The following is a 26,233-nucleotide window of genomic DNA, read 5'->3' as shown; positions in this document are numbered from 1 at the left end:
CAAGGTCGGTCTTCATTATTAGTAGGCATGACAGTAACCCCATGGCTACAACAAGAAGCTGACGACCTTAACTTTTTAGGTGGCCCCTGGTATAAAGCCTGACTTTGATGCATCTAAACAAGCATGAATATAGAACTCATGATGACGTCTATTAGGATTGTAAAATCTTCTGAGAGGAAGCTGTCGAGAGCTGCCGTGCTTAAGAGATTTAAAAGCAGACAGATCAAAGCATGTGTCATTGAAAATCCTGCTGGTTGTCCTGAGAAAGGGGTAAAATTGCAAACCCATTCAGTTGTATCCATTACTGTAATGACTTAGAATAGACTAGGATAACGAAAATGAAGGGTGAGCAGTGTAGGGTCATAATAATAGTAATCACAAGTCATGTGCCACTGATACTGAATTTTTCTTTTGTACAGCAAAGACAGTTTTGTGTTTTTTTCTGAATAGCTATGGTAACAGGTTTTATTTTTGAGTGTCTGGTTTCCTGTCTATAGCACCACGCACCTGAGTAATATGCCTATCCCAAACATTCATTAGGGTATTGAAGATGCATCAAAAAACGAGATGGACATATGCCAAAGGGTTTCATGCTAAGAGTAGAATCTATTTACCCATTGAATTGACAAAACTGAATTTTGGGCAGGTAAAAAAGCAATGCTGTCACATCATACTGCATCTCATACTTTCGAGGTTAGAATTACATAGATAGGGAAAGAAGAGGCTAGAAATTCGGCATGCTGAGAAGGAAAGTCTAGAATAGAAGGGATGCAGGATAAGACACTCTCTAAAACTTGGAGTAACATGCAATTTCTGAAGGGAAAATCTTGAGTCATACTGATTACAATTCTGAGCTCTGTGGAGCATTTAACTGACAGTGTATTTCTTATGGCACTTCCCTTAAAATACAGTTCTCTCCAAACTGATGCTACGCCTCTTTTAAATGGGCCACCCTATACATTCCGAACAAGCTTCTCCCAGTAAAGAATCATGTTGATGTAAATCTACATTGGCAAGAGCGTCATCAGAGTCAGCTGGGAGTGACAAGCATATTCTAGCCAATTCTGGGTGGTGTGTTGAAATATGCTTCCCAGGCTGCAAGAGCTAATGCACAAAAGCCTACCCACGTCTTCATGGGGGTGACGTGCTGAACAGCAAAGCCGTGGCTCTGTCAGAACATAAAACACACAGCGGGAGCATTTCTGGAAGAGAAGCCAACCAATCAATCACAGCAAAAGCAACATAATCCTTACAGGTGAAAAGGTGCCAGGGCTCGCCCTTTCCCTTAGGGCAAAAAAAAAAAAAAAAGGTTTGCACAGGTTGCTTTGCAGGTCAACCTCCTAAGACACATAAGACACAGAAGATCGTATTTCCTAGTAACAGCCAGGTTCACCTAATATCCATTTGCAGGCAGGTAATACAAACCAACAATCCAAACTCCAAACAGAAAGCTATGTTCTACCCATTTTCATATTTGTTTTGTTTACAAGTATGATCATGAAAACATCCCCGAACAAATGTTAAAATGCGGCACGGTCTTGCTCTCTTTAGAAAATAATTTACGCCTACACATAAAACCTATTTATTTAATAAAAGCAGTATCATTGTAACAACTATATGTATGAACCATTGCGGCAAGTACAACATATATTTTTTCAGAAATATTTTTTTCAGTTCTTCAATATCTATTTTTAACATCAGGCTTAAGAACAAGATTTTGTATCCAATGCTGGGGAAAAAACATGGTAATTTCATGTTAGAAAATCTGCCCTAGGGCCATACATCTGGAAACTAGCTATTTCCCAGTCGCCTTTCTGCGTCTTCTGTCACACTTCTCATCCCTGGAGCATGAATGTATGGTAAAGAGATGGGAAGAACATGGCTTTACCAGATAGAAATGTTGGCAGACCTGGCCAGCTGGTTCTCATTGCCTCTCTCCTCCATTTCTATCAATGCACTGCAGCTGAATTAGGGTGTCTGGAATGAATGAAAACAAGTAGACCCAAGAGACTGGCCATCCTAGCCCAAGAGTTGTACTTGTCTAACTGCATGGCCTCAAACGAGATCCTTGTCTTTGACACACAGTCATCACCACAAGAAGCCCAAGACTGCCAGGTCATTGTTCATCACCAGACTCTCATCCCCAGCTGGCTCTGTAAATCCCCTAGTCTGATTTAAGTCCCCAGCCCTCCCCCAGTCCCCCTCCAAACTCTCCATAGTGAGCTTGCACATTCTTGCTGTGACACTGATGGCTGCCCATTGAGGATGCTGGTTTATTTCGGCTTTCTGATGTGGTGGCTACCTCCCCTGCATGTTTTTGTACCACCTCCTCTAAAGGAGAAGTAGGTATCTTTCTCGCTTTCCTCTGCTGCTTCCAGAGAGAATCGTGACCATTTCTTAACTACCTTCCCTTTTACTACTCTCCTCTGAACCACCATTATATCTCACCTGGATTACTGCAACAGTCTAAATTGGTCTCCCTGTTTCCTCCTCTGCCCCACATCTGTATTTTCTACACAGGAGCCTGAATGATTTTTTCAAAACTTAAGACAGCCTGTATTTCTCCCTGAGGCAGACACTCCCACTGCTAACACTTCTCCCTTCAAAACATAATGGTCATCACCAAGAAAAATCCCCAATCCTACCATAGCCTCAAAACACTACGTGACCTGACTCCTTTCTATGTCTTGGACCTCATTTTCTACAACGTCCCCCTCGCTCAAACACACAAATCACATCATCCCTCAGACCTTTGCACTTGTTACTTCTTCTGCCTGAAATGGTCTTCCCCGAGGTAATCAGTCACCTTCTTCAGACCTCTATTCAAAAGTCACCTTACAGAGAGTCCTCTCCCAAAAAGTATATAAAACTCTATCCCCTTACCCTGCTTTCTTCTTCTTTATTGTACTTGTTATTCTCTGACCTACTGGAATATTTATTTATACATTGTCTTCTTCTCTGTTAGAATATATGCTCCATGGAGGCAGGACTTTGTCTTTTTTGCTCAGTGTTATATCCTCAGAAGAGTGACAGATAGAGTAGACACTCAGAAATTATTGATTGAATAGACGAAAGGATAACAGGGTATTTAGCTCTTGATTCTTACCCTGGTAAGCCAGTCTTGAAATAGAGTATCAATACCGTAAGAGTGAAATGGTTTTCTGTGTACAGTCCATCAGAAGTGCTAGATGTGTTTTAAGCATTATATTCTCATGCAATTTAATGAAAAGGCAGATACAGTCCTCACATAAATAATGTCTCTGCTCTACGCATCAGAGCACAAGTGCCACCAGTGGAATTAACACATCTCATTTGAATGGAAATACAACCATGTTTTCTGCTATTTCTTAAAGATTATCTTAGAAGGAGTAGAAGGCATAGCTAGCGGAAAGATGGTATACACTGGTCTAACTGAACTAAATCTCACATTCCAACCACTGAGTGCATATACTTGTGGTTTAGCAAGCTTAGCATGGGGTAATAACTCAAAATGTCACTTCCTTTTATTTGGAGAAAAGCTTTTAAGAAAGATAAAATTGATTGTGTTTCACTTAAGCATATAAATCTGTGGGGGGTGTGTGTGTGTATGTGTGTGTGCGCGCGCACGCGAGAGAGAGAGAGAGAGAGAGAGAGAGTGCACGCGAGAGAGAGAGAGAGAGAGAGAGAGAGAGAGAGAGAGAGAGAGAGAGAGAGAGAGAGAGAGAGGATGTTAGCTGACCTTTGAAACCTGATTCCAGCTTTCCTTTACAGTCGCTTTCCGTAAAGATACTCCATGCTGTACCCAATCTCACCTAAACCCCATGTAATCCCCATATTGGTTCATGTTGTTCCTTTACTGAAAAGAACTTACCTCCTACCACTTCCTGTCCTTCCATACTTCACTCCAGTTCTCTTCCTACTGAAATTCTCTATGCTTCATGTTCATATCAAATTATTTTCTAGGCCCCATTTTTCTCTTTGTAAAATGTGACAATTAAACATAAACCTAATTAAGTTGCCATGAATGGTAAATAACATAAGCTAAGGAAAAGCTCAATGTGGGCCTTCTTTGTGACTACTCTATCTCACACTCCATCTCAAGTCTCACATGATTCCCACCATTAGAAACAATCTCTACTTTCCTATAAACTCCACCACTCTTTGTACTTAGTTATGGCAACTACTGCGTTATGGTTATTTGAGTAATCGTGTTTTATCCCCATCTGATCACAATGCTTGAAAGCAAAGACAGCAATGCCCCGATAGCATCACATACAGCAACCTTCATAAAGTACACACAGTAGGAGGTGAATTAAGCTTCTAGATATCAATGGGTTCAGATCACCCTCAGCGTTCCTCCATGACTCTTTTTACGTGATATTTGAATAGTACTTTATTCTTTTCAAAAAGTCTTTTCATTAAGTACATCATTTGAATTTTTAAATACTTCCACGAAGTAAGGAATGAATTAGTAATAGTTCCATTTTATGGATGCACTTAATTGCGACCTGTGGAGTTTAAATGATACCCCTGGGATCTCACAGTAAGTGAGTAGCGGAGTTGGACCAGACAGTACATTTTGGGACCTCTTTCTGTATCACAAGACTATGCTAGGCGTTAGGAATACACTAGTGAATAAAGTGAAAGCTTATCCTCTAGATCAGCGGTTCTCAACCAGGGACAATTTCGCCCCCACTGGACATCTGGCCATGTTTGGAGACATTCTGGACTTTTACTATAGGATGGGTGTGACTGACATCTAGTGTGTAGTGGCCAGGGATGCTCTTACAGCCTGTGGTGCACAGGACAGCCCCCATGACAAAGCATTGCCTTGGCCCATCGAGGTTGAGAACCTCTGCTCTGGATTCAGCTCCAGGATGATTGACTGTGAAGAATCCATAGGAAATAATACCAGAGAAGATTGTGGAGGTGAGTTTGCAGCTGATGACAGAGACTTAAACACCAAGTTGAGGAGTATGAATTTTATCCTGTAGACCAGGGATTGGCAAACTATGACCAGTAGACCAGATCCAGCTCTTAACTGGCCCCCATCTCAGATCTGCTGTGGGTGAAGAGCTGGCTTCCTAGATGTGACCTGGGCAGTTGTACCAGGCCTCGCTCTCAGAAGTGCCCTGTGTGGGACTGAATGCTCTGCTGTTGCCTTCATGAAATTCTTAATACTCTTTTGAATGAGAGTTTCTGCATTTTCATTTCACACTGAACCCCGCAAGTTAGGTAGCCGGTCCCATGTGGGTGTTCTAGTCTGGAAGTAAATCCTCCATAAGATTACAGAGGTGTAGAAAAATTGGGCTCCTAGCTTACCTCAGCTTTCACCTATTTGCACAGAGATCCTCACCGTTTTAAAAAGCCCATGATTGTGCCCTTTGGAAGTAGAACTTAGAAACTGCCATTAGCAGGTATAGGAGTTTTCCACAGAGTAGTTCTATGCTTCTTTGCATCTCTGCAGCTACCAGGTAGGAAATTAATAATTATAGGGTGATAAAAATGGGGTCCCAACACCTGACTTTCAATCGGGTAACTGGAATTACCCAATCCAAGTTCAGTGCATTTACCTCCAACTAAGGGATTCAGACCCAAAGAACCCCTACAAAAACTGAGGTCCTTCTTCCAACAGTGGAAGTATCAGTGGTTTAGGACCACTGGGTTGATACATTAGAGAATCTGATGCACCAAGATGGTTTTAGGCATAAGGGATGTCATTTACTGAATTTAAAATGTTGAATTAAATAATGAGAAGGTTACTTCCTTCCCAAATCCTTTCAGTCATTCTTACTACCTGAAGGAGAAGGACTTAACTGGTCTTTCACATCTCTACATTACTTACTAACTGCCATTTTAAACGAAGAGAGAGCAGACCTCAGACTCAGACCCTCTAGCCGGTCGTAGTCTCCAGTCAAACTTGAATCTATTTAGCTTTTATTCATTGTATTTTTGTTCAATGATCTTCCATGTATGATAAATGACACTGGTTTCCAATTTACAGTAAGGATATAAAGCTTCATTTTTAAACATATAGGCCTTTAAATAAAAATATAAATCAACCAAAAAGAAATTAAATACAACACTGTACAAATGACCCACAGACGTACTTTAAACTGGGAAGGTGATACAGGAATAAGCGCACCATTAATGACACTGCTATTGCTATTGTAAGAGGGCTTTATCAAAGAAGCCTGGTTCTATTCAGAGGCAAGCTGTATAGCGTTCCGCCTTGTGGGTCACCCGCCTCCAGTTCATATAAGTTTTAGTTATTACCACCCATAAATCATACACTGCTCTATTTGGCAGACACTCGGTAGAAAGTCATAAAAAAATCACACTGCAAAGTAAAACAAATACTATAAACCTAAAGAAGGTAACCAGTAGAAATGATAATCCAAATAACCTTATTAGGCAGAAAGTTGCTTTCTTCAAAAGGTCAACAATACACACTCACCATTTATAAGTATAAATGTGAAATCAGCTACATAAGAAAATGAAAAAAAAACCATGTACCCTCCCCTAATAATAATATACAGAGGAGGCCACTTTATTTTAATGATAGCTAATTTGATCAGAGGGCTATCTCATAAGACTAATGGAAAGGAAATCGGTTGGTTTGAAATTACTGCAAGGTAAAAGTGGGTATGAACTATGGACTAAATATTTACATTAAAATAACCTGCTAAATCTCTTGAAAATGTTTTTCTGTTATTCAATTTTACTTATTCTGAAGATGTACTTTGGAGAAGTGGTACTTTGTTTCCGTCAGTTCAAATTTCTCCAAATTTCATACTAAAAAAACGAACAAAAAAAACCTGCAGGGTGTTTTGGGGATTTTGTTTGCTTCAAATTTCTCCTCAAAATCTTGGCATTTCTTTTATTAGCGTAAGTCTTGTGTATAATTGAACCACTATGAATTCTAAGAGATAAGAATTAGTCATAAGAGTTTAACAAGCTAGTTATTCAGTAATTTACCAAGAATAATAAATATATTTTCATATTTTTTCAGAAATACAACAGGCATAAATTATTTTCAAAGTATAAACTAAAAATTATTAAAATGCATATACTTGACAAATTAGTGACACTGTCATATACGGATTCATTCGTGTATACTAAAGTCAAATCATACCCATCTAGGTGTGTGTAAACCCAGAACACACACTCACACACACAGAGCCGTGGTGACAAAGTCCAAACAAATGGTTAATCATTGCGTTTGAAACTTCTTTGACTATGGCAATCAAACAGGACATCACCAAGACTTCTAGGCTGGAAGGCTATAGATCTCCCCAGGTGTTCAGCATAAGAGCCACAGCAACTGAGGGTATGTTTCTCAATTAAACAACAAGTATTCACTAAATATATATTATACAGGTGGCACTTGGCCCCTCACAATGGATACAAAGATTGATGTATGCGAGGGTTCCTATTTTTTAGGAAATTACAGTCCAGCTGCACAGTCAAAACACACTCATGAAAAAGAAGACAGCATAAGACAGAAAGTGTTAAATAAATGGCAACACTGTGCTCTCAGAGTTCAAGGACAGATCTCACCAAATGAAGTAGGCAATTTGGCCCTGTACACATTTGCTCCTGAAAACCCAAAGTCGAGCCATTAATCCCAGTGTTTTCACTTTCTTTCCTCTCATTCAACTTTACATTTTATTTATGATATACTGGCCCAAAGAAAGCAATCTCAGAAATGCCCTTTTAAAGAAGACAGATAGCATGTACTTATGGTCCCAGAGATATTTCCATTCTGAAAGCAGGTATCTTGTTAAGTCAAAGAGACCATCCCAAAATGGGGGGACTGGGCAGGAAAGCTGGAGGATGGGTAGAAGGAGAGTGTTTTGAGGTCAGATGGGCTGTGGTCCTCCTGTCTGGCCACCCGGTCATTCGCCGTCAGCCTGTGAGTCAAGCCAGCTCTGGTTACCAAGCAGTTCGCTGCTGTTGCTTAGTGACTTGAGCCTGCAGACCATCATTTCCAGCTGGCTCTTCTGGAACCGAACTTTAATAGATTTCTGACTTAATCTTTTCTTCAGAGCTCAAGCCTTTCATGCCTTTCTCTCTGAATCACTGAAAATAAAATTATCCTCTGATTGGTTTTGTCTTGATGCCAGTCTTAGTCTAAAACTACTCTAAAACAGAATGTTTTCTGTTGACCTTAAAACCTTCCTTCATCAAGGACATAGATTTCTCCTCCACATACACATATTTTTGTCAAAAAAAAAGTCTACATTCATACAAGCCACAGGTGTTAAACAAACACACTGAGATTCCACACTAAGAAAGGGTCTGTTCCTACCCTTCTGTTAACTAACCACCATTCTGTGGAAGTCATTGAATATGCACTGTTGCAGCTTTGATATACAAGCTGGGTAGGGAAATAAATGTGAATGTGATTCTTAGCCCAAAGGAAGGTAATGCTGAAAGAATACACGGTGGAAAGTTAGGCAAACCTGAGTTTAAGTTTTAAGTCAACTCACTTCATGGCTGCATAGCTGAATGATCTTGGTTATGTACCAATTTCTCTGGCCTTGTGTAAAATACAGCTAATAATACTTAAATTCAACCGTGTTTGTTTTGAAAGGTTAATGTACATAAAGTATCTGACACACAGCAGGAGCTAAATCATTATTGCCTATGTTATAATAAGTCTAAGATTATAAAGTTATGTTATTATGAACCTAAAGTTTTTAGTCTAAAATGAAATTAAACAATTTGGTCTCATATCAACTCAAGATCTCATTTTGAAAATAAGTACTTCATTTGAAATAGCTGGACAGCATTTATGTCCTTAAAATTGAACATGAAATGATTTTTTCCTGTTTTTTATACATAGTAGAAGAAATTGGTGTGTTAAGATGGTATATAACTGAAGATACAGTAAAAAAAAAATTTTAATTTGAATTTTTATTATTATCTACAGATTTCCACGTTTCCTACCCTAAATCATGGCTTCCAGATGGTGTCCTAGAGTGAATACCACCAATGCTCTCATTCTGAAGGTCCTGCAGCCTTTTTATGAACCACAGAATTATTAAAGCACTCTGTCCCCTGCTTTTACCCATGAGGCATGCACCTCACTAGCTTACAACAGCAAGTTGGAACTTTTTAATTACTTATCTTAAATGTACTGTGGTTTGTTATCACTTTGTAAATTTAGTCAGTTTCTTACTTGTAAATATCAAATGCCTCTATAGCCATATGACTTATGAATAAAAAGTCTACAATTCAAAAAGGTTGAGTAACTAAGGTCAAATATGAAGTGGCCACAGAGCTGGAAATACGTGGCTTCCACTATGCTAAACTCCTCACAGTTTAAAAACATGATTTTTTTCAAAAGCAAAACCATTAAAAAACAATGACATAACTTTGTCACACTGGTGACAATAAAGCTTTTTCCTGAAACTGCTACTTGAAGAACAATTTTGGTAGCTTCCTGTCTAAGAAAAAAAAAAGTGCTGAAGCTCTGAAGCTCAATTAATTACCTAACCTCACAGGAGCTTGTTATTTATAAAGAAATTTATATAAAGAATAACTTCTAAAATTAAAGCTATGATTTAAAAATTATTTTAATGAACTCTGAGATTCAATTTTTTACTTTCTTCTCATTCAGCATTTCTACCAAGTTTATAAAAAAGACTGTGCTTTTGCCTGGAAGTAGTTTCACCACTAGCATTGACAGAATTGACTTTGGCTGGTACAGATACACTTAATCTCTTTTCTCTTTAAGATAAATGTCAAAGGTCACAGAAAGTACATGAGTCATAAATTGCCACGTTATTTCATTGTTTTCTTCATTTTCCTCAGTAACTATCTGTCACATTTTTATTTTGTAATTTCTTAAATATCATAAAGGCAACTGACAAGTTTTTAAGATGAATATCTTCCTGGGGTCTTCTGATTTTAGGAAAGGCTAAGCATGCTTTTCAAAAGTTACAGACACGCTTAACTTGCAGTGCCCCAAGATTCCTGCAGAAGCCACACAGCCAATTACACCAGAGACACAGCTAAAGACTCAGCCAACTGGCTCCACCTAACCTGCTGGCATTACTTCCTGTTGTGCGTCCCAGAAAATTTCCCCCGGAAACTTCCCCACCTCCTTGTATCACACTATAACCACAGCCCACCTCTGGGTTCCCAGCTCCTAGGAGAGCACCAGCAATGCCCTTCTCTGGGTATCCTTACCATAAGGGAGGAGATAACCTTAAAGTTAAGTCAGGCAAATGTAGGAAAGTTGGAACAAAGAAGAAAGAGTCTCAAATAGAACACCTAAATAATAGCTTTGAAAATCTACTTGGGTGTGTGTGGCGGTGTGTTTGTGTGTGACCTATAAACTCTCTAAATGGCTGGATTTCTTCTTTATAGGTGATAAAGGGTTTCTGGATCCTTCTGTAACTTAAAGAAAATTTATAGTGTATTTCTCTCTTAAACAACAACCATGAGAGCAACTGTAGTTGCTGCAGAAATTATGGCTCAAGAAAGCAAATGTTTACTTTTAAACATGAGCAATTTTATACCCAATGCCAAGTAAAGAGAAATTTATAATAAACAAAAATTATAGCCCAAAACATTTATCTAGCTCCCTGAAAATCTTTAAGATTTTCTAAAAGTCTCCTGAAAAATGCCTTTCAAAAATCCACCTAAAGAAATTATTTTGTTGTTTAAGGACATTACTAACTGCTTCTTCTACCTTTGGATATGTTGTAATTAAAAACACACACGCATACACAGAAATTTTAAAGATAAGACACATGGTATTATCTGGATAGTATCTTGCCCAGAGAAATCCTATTGCCTAGTATCACTTACACACTCTAGAACACGTTCCTTCATTTGGTACACAGAACCCAGTGTAAAGTAAGGAAAAAAAACTGAAAAATATAAAGATTTGCCTGACTGATTTTCCGGAAATAAACTTAACACTGAAAGTTTTCTTCACCAGAAATTCCGCTGACGTTCATGTTGACATCAGAGGGAATTCCCTACGTTCATGTTGACATCAGAGGGAATTCCCTACTCTGATGAAAACAGAGTCTGGTCTATAATCACTAGACTACAAAGTACTAGACATTAAGTAAACATGGTAAAACAAAGTGATGAGAAGCACGAATACAAGAGGGTCCTAATCTAACACACAGCACCAGATCGAACACCAGTGTTCAGTGAACATTAGCTAGGGATATAATGATTACTAAAAACATTGTCCCATCCACAAACAACTGACAGGGTAACCTAGAGATTCAGGCTGAGCGAGACTGGATTAATGGACACATAATAAAGAAAATATTAGCTTATGTAATGACCCTCATTAAGTGTCTGTCCCTGTGCAAAACACTTTAATTTACACATAATTGTACTTAATAAAACCACAACACCAAGTGGATACGATTACTATTCCCAGGAAATTGGGTAACAGAGAAACAAGCCTATGTTAAGCAACTTGTTCAAAAATCACAATAGTAAACGGGAAGTCAAAATTTAAACATAAGTAACCGGACTTCTTCTCAGATGCTCTCTGTCCAAGAGTCCCACAGCACCTGGAGTGTTGTATCAATTCAGTAAAATACTCTTTAAATGGGTTGTGAGAATCCAAGTGAAGTCTGGTTAAGAACAATCAGGATCAACCTGATAACTACAGCATATAAACGTGAAACAACCTAGGGTGTTTAGTTAAGAGAATAAGTTTTAAAAAGCATGATAACACTGACATTACTGATTAATGGATGTGCCAAGATGAATAGAGCAGGGTCCTGGCTCTCTGATGGGTGATTCCAAGCCTCTTGCCTTAAGGGCTAAGTTATGGAAGACAGGAGAGATTCAAGCTGTGGGGTTTTCAAAGCAGATCCAGGGGGACTTCCCTGGTAGTGCAGTGGTTAAGAAACCACCTGCCAATGCAGGGGACTAGGGTTCGAGCCCTGGTCCAGGAAGATCCCACATGTCGCAGAGCAACTAAGCCCATGCGCCACAACTACTGAAGCCCACGTGCCACAACTACTGAAGCCCACACGCCACAACTACTGAAGCCCGTGCGCCTAGAACCCGTGTTCCACAACAAGAGAAGCCCCTGCTCGCCACAACTAGAGGAAGCACACGTGCAGCAACAAAGACCCAATGCAGACAAATAAAAAAAAAAAGCAGATCCAGGAACCAAGGATGACAATTACAAGGAAGGAGATTTCAACTGTATGTAAGCAAGGACTTCCCAGTCACTAGACTTGTCAAAAAATAGAATTTCTCTGTATAATCCTCATCCAGGAGGTATGCAGAGATGTTAAAAGACCAGTCATCATAGATATTACTCTATGAATTTAACTATGGTATAGAGGGTGAACCAGTAGCTGTTACTGCATTGTGACTGACATGGGTGGGCTGTTCACCAGATGTTTTACCTTATTCCTGGCAACGTGGCTGAGATAGGTTTCCCAGCCTTCTTTGCAGTTATATGTGGCCACAGGACTGAGTTCTATCTGGGGAATTCTGGGATAAGTAATGTGTGCAGTTCTAGACCTGCCTCATAAAAACTCACAAATGCCATCTTCTGCCATCTTCGGATTCAGCTGAGCCTGGCAAACTTGGAAACCATGTGTTACCAATAGAAGAACCGCAAGATAGTAGAACCTGGCGTCCCTGAACTACCCCAGGGCAGGCTAGCTCCCCACAAGACGCAGAAGCAAGAAATAAACATTTACTGTGTCAATCCACTAAGATTTGGAGAGTATGTCGTAAAGCAAAATGTTTACCTGAACTTAATCAGATGCCTTCCAATATGATTTTTTCTACTGTAGTGTAAATAATTTGAAACCAAGAACAGCTCTTGTTCAACTTTGTGATCAGTAGGTACAAGCTAAACACTTTGGACTCAGTAGGTATTAAATATATGCATATCGAATGGAAAGGAATATCAAGTATAGGAACCAATATTCTGAGGCAGGAACACACATGGTGTGTATTTAAATGGCTGATCGTTTAATTTAGGAGGAGGGAAGGATTTGACTATGGTTGTGGTAGTAGCAGCAGTTTAGATAGATATATATATATATATATATATATACATATATATATGCAGCACAATTTGGAATAAACTTTTAAAATTCTGGATCATGCTTAGTCCAAGTAATGAAAGCACAGATGGAACAATATTTGTCGAAAGATGCCTGTGGATATTATGAACGTCTTGTGGCTTGTTGAACCAATAGGAAAATATGAGGCACTCTTTCCAACTCCCTTGCTGGATGCTTTTTTATCCATGAGGGATATTGTCTCCCCTTCGTTACTGAGAATTGGTATCATGATTTTTCTTTTTCATGTCCATCGCTCTTTTGATGCCTCCCTCATCTGCTGGAGACCTGATACACCATAATGAAAGATCAGCAGAAATTGTGACCTTGGAGTTTCTCCAAACAGCATCAGAAAAGGAAGTGCCAGAAATTTCAGAAGAAAGCCTGTTTTCATGAGATTTCCTGCCTTCCTTACATCTCAACATGTCCAAATAGTTCCGATAACCTTCAGCTGAACTCGAGGGTGCTTCACTCAGAAATCAAGTGTCTGAGTGGAGGCTTACTCATTTAGCAACAGGTACAATTAAGGAACTATAATTAAAAAGGCATCTCAACCAAAAGGGACATTGCATACCAGAATTCTGGCCCTGACCCTGTCTGAACTCCAGCCAGCATCCTGCTGATGCTCCGTCTCAAGCCGTCCCTCTCCTCAGAGCATCTCCTAGTGTTCATCTATACCTTTCATTCACTACTTATCTCTGACAAATTCTTTCAATAGTATCTTCCTCAGAGAGAAGTCATCCTTTTCCATCATTTAAGACTGAAAAAAATCAATGTTTGTCTTACCCCCCTTACGAGGGTAATATCTAACTAAACTTAGAAATGCCACTTAGTTAAAATCTTGGGGAAAATAAGAACTAAACTTAGAAATGCCACTTAGTTAAAATCTTGGGGAAAATAAGAACACTTCCCCGATCAGAGATCTAGCTATTTAAAATGACAATTCTGAGGTCAGACATTTCTTTGGGTGGGTCATGCCTTTTATTTCCTTTGTTGCCTATTTTCATCTATGACATGAATGCATTCCTGGGTAGGGCCATGTGGCTTTAAGTTTAGATTTTGATTCTATTTCTTGCTGCTTCTTTCCTGGAAGTCTTGATTCTGTTTTTTGGGGGATTTTTGTTTGTTTGTTTGCTTGTTTGGGTTCTGTTTTGTTTTGTTTTTTCCATTCCTGGCATACTCTTTCGTGTTCTACGGAAAAGCTGTATAAAAATCATTCAGTCAGTTTCTCAACTAACGTGCTCGTTATTTTTTTCTGTTATGTTGTTTTCTTCATCATAATTAATATTCATTCTGCCAAAATGTGGAAGTAGTGCATAGAACCTACTACTGCCTAAAATTAACCAACTGTGTATCACAGACCCCTCTTTCTCCGGTCATAGCCTAAAATTGCCTCTTTTCAGGCAGAAACACCATAAGCTCACACGATGATATATTTTAGTATTTGTTTTTACAAGAGCATGAAAATATCAAGAATCATCTAGAAACCTACGTGGTATCATATGCCTAAAACAAATTCACCTAAAAACATTCGTAAAGAAAATAAAAATATTGACAAAATAGTCGAAGAATTCAAATTCAAAGCACATGGCAGTATTACCGAGTACCAGCCTGCAACTTTCTGCACGGCATTCCTAAACCCACTGAAAAGGCGCGTTGAGATTACAAACATATTAAAGTCAGTAGTTAGGAGGGGTTTTACTTGGACACACCATTACACACATACACACACCCACACACACACACTCCATACACATCTCTATTTAATTGGGGATCATGCAGAAAAGAGAACAAACTATGATTTTCCTCCTCTCCTTTCTGGTCCTTTCTTTCCTAGGCTGTTGCAGGACCCGGCAGGACTATAGCTTAGGAATTCAAAGAAACACCACCACATCGTATAGGAAAAAAAAAACCTGCATTCTTATTTGACATCTGGAATTCAGTTTTCTTGTAGGAACTTGCAATAGGAATTGAACTTTGAGAACCACCCACCTCAAAGGCTCCTATTACCAATCTCAAGGATTACTGCCCTGACTTGGACATCTGTGGGATTTATTAAGGTAGATTACTTCTGATAAATCACGGGTCAGGGGTGAAGACGAAGACGCTCCCCTCCCTACCCCTAAAGTGAAAAGCGGGAGGCGCAAAAATCACCCAGAGGCACCTGGCCACCATGTCTGATAATCCGTGCAAACCTTACCACGTATGTGCCACTGTGAACCGCCGCTGTTTGGGGATGTTGCTACTGAGAAGCATCCTGCGCAGGAGCCTGGGGGAATTTCTCGGCGAAATCACCGGTGAGAGCTTGGGAGAAACCGATTTCCTTGCCGTCTTGGACTTCTCGTGCTGCAACAGGTTTTCCCGCAAGGATTTCACAAGATCCTCGTTCAGCCAGGGGTTTGGACAATGCGGATTATCCACTTCAGGGACTGTTAAAGTGTCCGGGCTTGCCGTCTGCTGAGCCATTTTCCCGGCCAACTTTGTACAGTTGGCAACGATCCAGGGCAACGTGGTTCCCTGGCCTCTTTCCAGTGATTGCCTTCCTCGGACTCTCGGGGAGATGTCCGGGGAAGCAGGTCGGATCTTGCCGCTGCTAGTTCATTCGGTCGCCTGCCTCAGTCTCTCGGCGGAGACTGGGCTGGGAGTAGAGGAGACGAGCGCACTCCACGGCGGAAGCCTCTTGAACGTCACCCCTCCTCTGCCGATCCCCTGCCAAAGATCACCGCCGAGCTCGCAGGGCAGAGGAACATGGAGGGAAGCCACGGCGAGCGAGGCTTTTGTCAGCGCTACAAGGCAGCCTGTTAAACTATCGGAACTAATGCGCCGCAGCTGCTCCTGTGACTTCTGCTTATGTACATAAAAAGTCCTGGGGGGAAGGGCTTAACCATCAGATGCCTGCTGCTGTTTGTTTGGCTGGTCTTTCCATTTGCTTATTCCTGAATCCAAAGGAAAGAAAAACTTTGAACTTGACCTTCCTCTCCCGCAAGGTCTGTTTATCTCCCTTCGGTCCGCGTTCATAAAAGAAATTGCTAGTCCCTGGTTTTTATAAGGAGAGAATAAACAAACATGAGCTAGACAAGGAGAAATACATCCCTGTTGGCTGAACTCAATCTGATGCACCTTATAAAACAAATCCCAAGAGAATAAAATGAACTCTTTCTTTTCCTCCCTCTTTCTCTCTAGTTAGAAACCAAACAAAAGGTTTCAAAATCCTGCATATGGAACACATTACAGGTTGCGTTGTGTTGTTTAGCCTTGCTAATGCAGGCCCTTTCAAAGCATGGAACAACACAAGTTACATACACGAATGGTGTTTGTTATCTCTTTACATTTAAACTTACGATCCGCCGGAGGAACAGACTGTTTTCACAGGGGCCTAAAAAAGATTTTAGAGTTTCAATTATTGCTTATGGTATATACATTTTTATTCAATTATAGAAGAAATAAACCTAGCTTTTCATAGTTATTTCCTTAAATGTTTTTAATATAAGATTTTTATTCGTGGTCAGAATAGCTTCAACAAACTTACTCAAAGGAGGTTTAAAATAAAAGAGAAGATATTATTTCTTACCTATTTAGTTTGCTACTGGAGAAAAAATGTAAATATTACAATAATTCAAGTAAGTAGGTGATAAGGCCTGTTAAATCTCATTATACGGACACCAGAAGTGTAAACATTAGAACTGAGTTTGGAAGGGAATCCAAACCTTTGATTATAGATGTCCCCAGCAGCCCAGTGATGCTACAGACTGCTCAGGATTGAAATCAAATCACATATCTCAGGATCTAAGAAAATATTTTTTAAAAATTTAAAACACAGTAACTTAAGAAGGAGTTAGGAAGTGCAGAACAGAATAGTCGGACTGAATTCTTTTTTGGTTTCTATGATAACTATTAGGTCAATTCTAAGAGTTCCTCCTACTGTCTTCCCTGGTTGTTCCACCTTAAGTTTTAATTTCTTGTCTTTAAAATGTTACAGAAAAGGACACTCTGATGTTCTGTTCACAGAAGCACAGGGTCACCACTTGGTGTACCTATAATAATTTAATGAGACACATGTACCATGACTTAATCAGAAAATTTGTTTTATACACACACACACACACTTAAGTAATAATTAAAATGAATAGCCAATTTCTGTAAAATGGGCTGAGGGCCTGACAATTACATTGGGAGTTGTGCAAAACAGGTACGCATAAGCGTGCTTACCCCCAAAGGGTTTATAATTTAATGGAAAGGACTACACTATGCTCAGAAAAAGACACCAGAAGACCTAAAAAGTGAAATTATCAGGGGCAGAAATATACAATGAGAATGGTGTACATAAGTAAAGAGGGAATGCTGAGTTGCAGTAAAGCTTGAAGAGGGGAAACATCAAAAATTAATGGAAAGGAAATTAAGAAAGAAGTGCACTCCGGATGAGGAATTACAACGTGCAGTTCCAATAAAGAAGAAGTAAGCAAGTTTTGTTCAAAAAGAAAAAAAAACTGAAATCAGTATGTATAAAATAAACCCTGTTCAGGTTTATAGAAATAAAAAATTCAGATAACAGGATAAAGTGAGAAAAAAAACAGTAGGCAGTAAACTGACAGGGCAAAGAAAAGAAAGAAAAATTTCCCACTTTCTAAAGACTTAGTTTCATTCAACAAACACTTGTGGGCATTTATTTTGTGCTAGGCACTATATCGAGTGCTCTAGGATATTTAAAGGTTAGTCCCATGCTGTACCTGCCCTCTAGGAGTTTATAATCCAGTAGGGCAGATAAAGTGCAAAACAATTGACAAAGTGTAGCCCAGGTACCCAGAGGAGAGCCTGGAAACTGAAGATATTTAAATGCCTGGCTCTGAGTAGAGAAAAGTGATTCTCAGTGACCAAATAAAGGGATTGATATGACTGAGAATGATATAGGATCTATGTTGGGAAATTCATTGAGTTCAGAGAATTCTAGGTTCTATTCTTGCTTACAGTGACCTTCCCTTAAGAGGAGTAAAATATTTACACGCTAATCTTCTCATAAATGGTATGCCATGTGGATGCTCAAAGAGACTGGACACTTTGTGGATGATCACAACTACACTGAAATAGAAGATGCAACACTATTCTATAAACAAATCATTGAGTGTTGTGGTTAAACACGGACTAAGACTGAAAAAGGCGTTCTGCAAATCTCCCATTGCTTGGTGCATGTTAAAGGGTTCCACTGTAGAAGCAGAATTGTCTACTTCTGTACAGGTGCCTATATTCTATCATTACTTGTTCAATTTCCTGACATCTACAACTACCCTCTTGAATGCCCCCCAATGATTTATGGCATGCATGCTCCTTTTTGAAAATAAAATTAATTTGGTTTTGAGAATTCTTTGCCACCTCCTTGAAATAGCTTGAAAAACCCTGCAGTGTTACAAAATCATGCTTGAAAATAACTGCCTTAGGAAAAGAACACATTGTAAAGTTCTGAAGATAACCAGGTGGGGGAGGCCTGGATAAATTGGCAATTCTCTTTATAATAATGCAGAAGGTCAGAGGAATTCTTCCAACAGGAGGACTACACAGCTTGCTTTTTCTTTCTTTCTTTTTTTTTTTAACAAAATCTTTTAAAAACTAGCTGCCAGAAACTTTTCCAAAAAACACAGTACCGTAAGTGACAGCCAAATAAGGCCTTAGATTTTATTAACGAGTGGAAAATTGAAAGTAGGAGAAATGTTTTGATAAAAGCACCCACGCCTAGAACAACAGATAACATCTCTTAACTTAACAAAAGTTTTCCTAGATACCTTTTTGTGGATTTTCAAAATCTGTTTTTTTAGCTTCTTTGGAATCCTTGAAAGCATTTATTTAATTAATTATTCATAAGCAGCAAAACAAATAAGAAATAAGATTTGCACAAGTTCTGGGACAACGACTACAAAGTATGCCTTTGCCCAGGTAAGATCAAGCAAGGCTGGATTTCTCACAACTGAAAGGGAGCAATGGTACAGTTAGTTCAAAAGAATGGATAAATTAAAATGAGTTATACTTGACTATGGAATGCATTGTAGGTTTCTCCCAACCATGTTTTAGTTAGGTAAATAGTGCGTTAAAATGAGACTGCTTTTTAAATTGTCCACAGGATGTGGTCCAGGGAAATGACCCGACAGTGGGAGAGATTATGTTGTCTAGCAGTTAAGAGGGTATGTATGGAACCCAAAAGCATGTTTGGAACCCCAGCTATGATACTTACTAGCTGTGTACTTTGTCTATGGCTCAGTTCCTCATGCGTGAAACAGAATGAGAATAATAGCTATTGCATAAGAATGCTGCAAAGATTGAGTGTGTTAATACCCATGATACAAAGTATATGAAGAGTGCCTGGTACAGGATAAACACCCAGTAAATGAAACCTGCCACTAACTGATACAAGGAAATTACAGAAATTTATTTACACGTAGTAGATACCAACTATATACCAGGTATTTTGCATTTTCTTTCATTTAATTCTTGCAATAACTCTTAGCGTGTTATTTCATTAACACTGTTTTACTGAAGAGGTCATAAGGAGGTTAAATAACTTACCCAAAGCCATTAGTTCAACAATGCACAAGAGAGGTTTGTCTATGAAGTCCCAGGGCCTCTTATTTCAACTGTATATCAAACCACCCCGAAAGGAAAGCTGATTTAATATTTAAAATCAATGATGAATATTTCTATGGAAAATAGTAGAAATCTGAGTATCCTGAGCTCTTGGTTTAGTTAACACTAAATTCTGTCCTTGGCTTCACTTGGGACATATATGGTGACAGCCTGTGAAGCCTGCCAAGTCATGAAATTCTTACAAAGACATGGTATTCAAGTGAGGGCAGCTTGAGGTGGAATTCCTGAGTGTTTTTTCATCTACATGCCTGTATTTCTTTGCTATGGACGCGTTTTCATTAAACTCCATGGTAGTTTTCCACTTTACAAACTAATATATTTGAAAATTATTTTATTTTATATTTTCAATGTGTTTATTTTGAATTTATATCCTTATAAATTCTGATGATAAAATTATATTATCCCGGGACTTCCTTGGTGGCGCAGTGGTTAAGAGTCCACCTGCCGATGCAGGGGGACACGGGTTCGTGCCCCGGTCCGGGAAGATCCCACATGCCACGGAGCGGCTGAGCCCGTGAGCCATGGCTGCTGAGCCTGCGCGTCCGGAGCCTGTGCTCCTCAACGGGAGAGGCCACAGCAGTGAGAGGCCCGTGTACCGCAAAAAAAAAAAAAAAAAAAATTATATTATCCCCATATCTAAAAGCACATCTGAACATTGTAGAGTAGGGCTTTCAAATCATCATTATCATTGAACATCTATTAGGTACTGGGCTGGTTGGCAGAGATTAAAAACAGTAAAGTATCTATTTGAAAATAAAAGATATATACAACCCCTCCAACAGAGAAAATAAATGATAAATATGAAGCTAATAATAGAAACAATCAGTGCCTCAGAGATTTAAATGAGCAATCTATATATATCTAGACCAGTGGAAAATAACTCAAAGAAGAAGCAGGACTTAAATTAGGCCTTAAAAGAAAGTACATGTGGAAGAAAAATAATAAGATGTTTTGGGGGGGCGTAAATAGTCTAGCGGAGGTGAGAGGTGTTGGATTTGTAGACTTCTATGGAAAAACAGTAAAATTTATGTATTTTGGATATAGCTAAATAATATACAGAGAAATTCAAATAAGATTAAATTGGTGGCAATGTATATTATAATTTGGAGACGGATGATTCTGAAGACTGTTTATTGTCACAGTTCTGTTTCAATATAAATTTGTGTAGAAATGGAAAGACAGGAGCTAATCACATAAGAATTAGAAGGATTTGTTCCTTGGCTATACATGAGCATTCAGGTCAATAAGGAAGTCAAAAATAGATTAGATTTTTCTTAACTTAATCAATTATACATTCCATCTAATTAAGTGTGGTTCACCTAATTAATCATCAAAAGGCTGTTAAGGTAAAAGAAAGGACCTGGGGTTTGTTGAACAAAAGAAATATAACTGCTTGATTTATATTAGAGCTATATTTTGAGCAGACAATGTCTTCTTCCAAGCTCAATTCATTTTAATAAAAAGATTAAATGGGTTTTGTTACTAGATTAAATTTAGTTAAGTGGGCTTTTTCTCCCCCTAGATTAAAGCTAAATGTTAGGGATCTATCTATTGAAATAGTAAGCTAACATTTAATTCGAAAGAAAAGTTACCATTTTATAGGGCACAATTTATACCAGCAACATAAACATAGCATGTTTGTTTTATTTCTGAGAAAAAAAACTGCAACACAAAACTCAAGACTCCGTTTCTGCTGATATGGTCACTTAAAAAAGCTTCCAATACTAGAACAGAATTCCTCTTGATTACTCTGCTAAAATGAAACACTAGAATGCTCTCTCTAAGTATAAGTCAAACTTCAATAAAGACAATAGGTTTTGATGGCCACTAAAATTTTAACAAAATATGTGATATTTCTGGGTCTTCTTTCAATGAGAAGAATAGCCAGGCATTTTGCCTTCAACTTGCAGACAGAAGAATCCCCTATTCCACTATATCTATAGTGGATTATTCCCTAGCATATTGAATGACAGCAATTCTCTAGATTTAAGTGCAAAGCCAACTACCCTAAGCACAAGCACTCTGCATCGTTACTTAATTTGGTCATCATAATCATTCTAATGAGGCAAGTACTACTACCTTCATTTTAAAGTTGAGAAAACTGAGGCGCCAAAATTAAACAACTTCCTTAAGGTCATACACACCCAGTAACAGAGTTGGGATTTTAAAGCAGATAGTCCAAGTCCAGAGCCCATGCGTGTAACCACTGCACTAGACTGCCTTTGTGTTTTTAAAAAAGAAAAGTCAAGCAGGGGCTTCCCTGGTGGCGTAGTGGTTGAGAGTCCGCCTGCCGATTCAGGGGACACTGGTTCGTGCCCCGGTCCGGGAAGATCCCGCATGCCGTGGAGCGGCTGGGCCCGTGAGCCATGGCCACTGAGCCTGTGCGTCCAGGGCCTGTGCTCCACAACGGGAGAGGCCGCAACGGTGAGAGGCCCGCGTACCGCAAAAAAAAAAAAAAAAAAAAAAAAAAAAAAAAATTTTTTTTTTACCAAAAAAAAAAAAAAAAAAAAAAAAAGTCAAGCAAATTAATAAAGAAGCTCTTAGCAAAATGAATTCAAGTAAGTTGATATGTGCAAACCTAATCCCTACAAAATATCCGTCACAACAGTTTTTGAAGTAAAAACATTTCCAAACCCCAATCAATGCCCATTAGTAATGGTATTTTGAGGCTCTGACAGCTATTTCTTCATAACCAAAAGATCTCCAAACTCCCCCAAATTGTATTGCGAACAATGGACATTGAATGGACAAAAGAACTTGGGTCGACTTTCAGAGTCTTTTGTGGTTTTTGTGCACATAATAGACATGTTAGTGAAAAAAATCCAACATGTATCCTAAGCTCAGAGGAATATAACACAACGGTGATCTATTCAAAGCTCGACACCTAGGAACACATGTCCTCATCTCTGTTTTTCAGTCTCAGTACCCATCCCCCAGTGGCCCCAGGAAAGGATTTTTAAAGTCTTTCTCTAGTTAGCATAATATAACTAGAAAGCCTCCCTCTGACCCTGACACATAACATCTGTTTCAGTCCTTCTGTTTTTTAGATGGTGTTTAGGAGACAAAGTAGTGTATTTCACTGAAAGTCCATAGTTCAGAGGTTTATAATTGTAGCTAGCAATTTGTTTTTTAAAGTTTAACTTATTTAGACAATGATCCTTCATAAGCAAATTGTGTTTCGTTTTTTTATTTGTTTGTTTGTTTTTGTTTTTTTGCGGTACGCAGGCCTCTCACCAGTTGCGGCCTCTCCCGTTGCGGAGCACAGGCTCCGGATGCGCAGGCTCAGCGGCCATGGCTCACGGGCCCAGCCGCTCCGCAGCATGTGGGATCTTCCCGGACGGGGGCACGAACCCTTGTCCGCTGCATCGGCAGGCGGACTCTCAACCACTGCGCCACCAGGGAAGCCCACAAATCGTGTTTTTAGAGATGACACTTTTCGTGTCTAACTGTAAGGAACCTTCTGAGACCTAGTCATTCATTGGGATGCTGTACAAAAGGCATCACAGAAACCACAGTTTTGGTCCCAGTTCTGTAATTAACTAGCTAAGTCACCCTGAACAAGTTCATTCACTTTCACCGGAACTTAGTTGTCTATTTAAGAGTCCTATAACTTGAATAGGGTTTTATAATGCACAAAAAGAAAATTAGATGCTGTCTGCAGTGGCAAGTTTCAGTTGCTGTTGAAGAAAAACTGTTATCAAGTGTATCCTGAGGCACTATGTCCTCTTCCATTTGCATGTAGTGATGGTATGTGCCACAGATGGTGCTTTTAAAGGAGAAATGGAGAAGATAAATTTAATATTTACGAAACTGAAGAGGGAAAATAAGAGTGTGTTGCACTAACCAGGTGCCTTACTAATGCTTTTATGGCCCTGAAACTTGAGAAAATTCCTTCCCTAACTAGGTAAAAAAAATTTGTTCTGACATCTGAGTCACAGCTTGGGAGACAGAGTGGGAGAGCAATGCCCAAGTTAATTTAATATTTGGAATCAAAGCATTGTTTTACTTCTAAAATAGTGAAACTACAAAAATAGGTATATTCACTGTTACATAATGTTAGATTTTCCAAAACTTCAGGGCTTAACTCACATTTTAGGCAATAAGAGAAACTTGTGCACTCATATTTCACAAAGACTAGTTTGGGCCAATTTTAATGTGTTGCATGGGGGAAAAAAGCATTTTGTGATTTAAAAAAAAAAAAAATATATATATATATATATATATATATATGGGGCTGAGTTGAATATAATTAAATAGGTTTCCCATTTCCTTGCAATAAGATCTCTAAGTCTTTTAATATGCTAATATGATTTATGAAAGCACACTTCCTTGGCTCTGAATCCACTGCATCTTCCAACATGTCCAGAGATGGGTATTCCCAGGAATGCTTACCTGGACTTACTACAAACATCTTCCTGAACATAGCTGAGGGATAATATGAACCTTCCCTGGCTTCTGTTATGCTGCTTTTTGTTTTCCACTGAACTGCAGTCAAACAGAATGCTTTCAACAGAACTATGAGTATTCGAGGTGCTGCCCTGGTACCATCTTCTATTAGACTCAAGGTAATTGTTATGTTCCTGCTCTGAGGCTAATTCTGCCCTCCTCTTGAATTTGCATATCTATCTCCCCTTGTAAAAGGCATCACTTTAGCAGAGGCTATGAGATATCTTTATGAGATAGAGGCTATGACATAGCTGGGGTTGAGTCTAAATAACAACCCTATAGAGAGCATGCTAGTTGAAAAGCTGTGAACAGGCTCAGGGGCCAGAGAAGGGCTGGTCTAGATGGCACTGTTGGTGAGAAGATGCACAAAGGCAACTGAAGGCTACATGATTACTTTTCAAGCTTTAGTGTACCTAAGAATCACCTGGAGACCATGCCAAACACAGATTCTGATTCAGTAGGTCTGGGGTGTGGGGCTTGAGATTTTGGATTTCCAAAGCTCCCAGGTGATATAAATGCTGGTTCATGGATCCCTCCATAAGTATCCAGCTACTAGAATAAGTAGAGATTCCTAGCAAATAACTTGTACCCAGGTGGTGGTATTTTAGATTTATATTCAGCCATTCGTGTAGTGCTTAAATTTGTTGTTGATATATTAATAATGAATTTTAAAAAATAACTTTTATAAACCATTTTTTTCAACTGAGCACATACATTCAAAAGGATTCAATTCTAAAAGCAAATTTTGCTATATTAGATCTACGTTTGTTTTTTGTTTGTTTGTTTGTTTTGGGTTTTTTTTTTTTGCGGTACGCAGGCCTCTCACTGTTGTGGCCTCTCCCGTTGCGGAGCACAGGCTCCGGACGCGCAGGCTCAGCGGCCATGGCTCACGGGCCCAGCCGCTCCGTGGCATGTGGGATCTTCCCGGACCGGGGCACAAACCTGTGTCCCCTGCATCGGCAGGTGGACTCTCAACCACTGCGCCACCAGGGAAGCCCTAGATCCACATTTTAAGATGAAGGAAAAAAGACTTGACAGAAGTTGAAAAACAGATTCTTTTGCAAGTGTGGTGGAATTCCTTGCCTGTTTCTACATTATTCATTAAAATTAAAAGGAAAACCTTATTTAAGACTAATAGACTCTATCCAGGATATAATTTAATTAATCTGAAAGCATTTCATTGGACAAATACTATGACTAGGTTCTATGAATATAATGAGGATGCTGATCTTTGTATATCTGGGGACACAAGATTCATTCTTCGCTGTGTTCAGAGTTAGCTGGGACTCTCAGTGTTGTTTACTATATATGAAGCATTGTCAAGAACACTGTTCATCAAGATTCACTGCCATGCTATTGACCTATTATCTAAAAAATTAATCGAAAAAGTGATTGTGCTTCCGTCAATTCAATACACCTAGTCCCATAGTATATCTACATATAATAACTGTAAGCAGGTAAATGCATTCTTTCTGGTGCTTTCAGTGAAGTTATCCTGACCTTGAAGTGCTCAAATGATTGCTAAATTATGTCCACCAAATCTGATTTTTTTCCAGAATAATTACTTTTCAGCCCTAATAAAATAAGTATTACACTAGTATAAAAGCCTACATTGTAGCTAATCTAATAACCACCATTTATGTTCTGTAATTATATAAACATTGCATAAAGCCAACCAGTAATTATTTAATCAGTTACAAAGGAAAAATAATGAATGACAAAGAAATCCTCTTGTTGAACGCATGGTGAATACACTTTTTTAAAGAAGCATTTGCCTCGAGATCCTTGTACTTGTTGACTGAAAAAAAAAAAAAAGCACAACCTAAAAATTGAGAATTGTTTTCTTTGGCAGACATAGTGAGGACTTAAGCCTGGGAGGCAGCCTCTCAGATGGCTCTGAGCTACTCTTCCAAAGAGGTGAGGGAGGAGCCAGGATATATAAGGGTTTTTGCAAACAACAACAACAAAACCAGGTAGTTGGAACATCAAAAGATTATTGTTGGGCTTCCCTGGTGGCGCAGTGGTTGCGAGTTCGCCTGCCGATGGAGGTGACGCAGGTTCGTGCCCCGGTCCGGGAAGATCCCACATGCCGCGGAGCAGCTGCGCCC

At 39.1% G+C, this 26,233-nt stretch overlaps 1 protein-coding gene across 2 annotated transcripts in view; it reads right to left on the bottom strand.

Moving 5' to 3' along the window:
* The window catches only part of PDE4D (phosphodiesterase 4D), a 1,104,527-nt gene that overhangs the window by 699,708 nt on the left and 378,586 nt on the right, over positions 1 to 26,233 (bottom strand). Inside the window, exon 1 of one of the 2 annotated variants that reach the window (XM_024765390.1) lies at positions 15,250 to 15,824. The exons of the other annotated variant lie outside the window; for it this stretch is intronic. Within the exon in view, the coding sequence (XP_024621158.1) occupies positions 15,250 to 15,515 (266 nt within the window). The 5' untranslated portion in view covers positions 15,516 to 15,824. Of the gene's footprint in view, positions 1 to 15,249; positions 15,825 to 26,233 lie in introns of those variants that run through there. 2 annotated transcript variants of the gene reach the window in all.

This window comes from Neophocaena asiaeorientalis, unplaced genomic scaffold (genome assembly GCF_003031525.2).
Source record: "Neophocaena asiaeorientalis asiaeorientalis breed wild unplaced genomic scaffold, Neophocaena_asiaeorientalis_V1.1 scaffold198, whole genome shotgun sequence".
NCBI classification, from domain to species: Eukaryota; Metazoa; Chordata; class Mammalia; order Artiodactyla; family Phocoenidae; genus Neophocaena; species Neophocaena asiaeorientalis.
The sequence above is the reverse complement of the archived record's forward strand: the minus strand, read 5'-3'. Positions and strand labels throughout refer to the sequence as shown.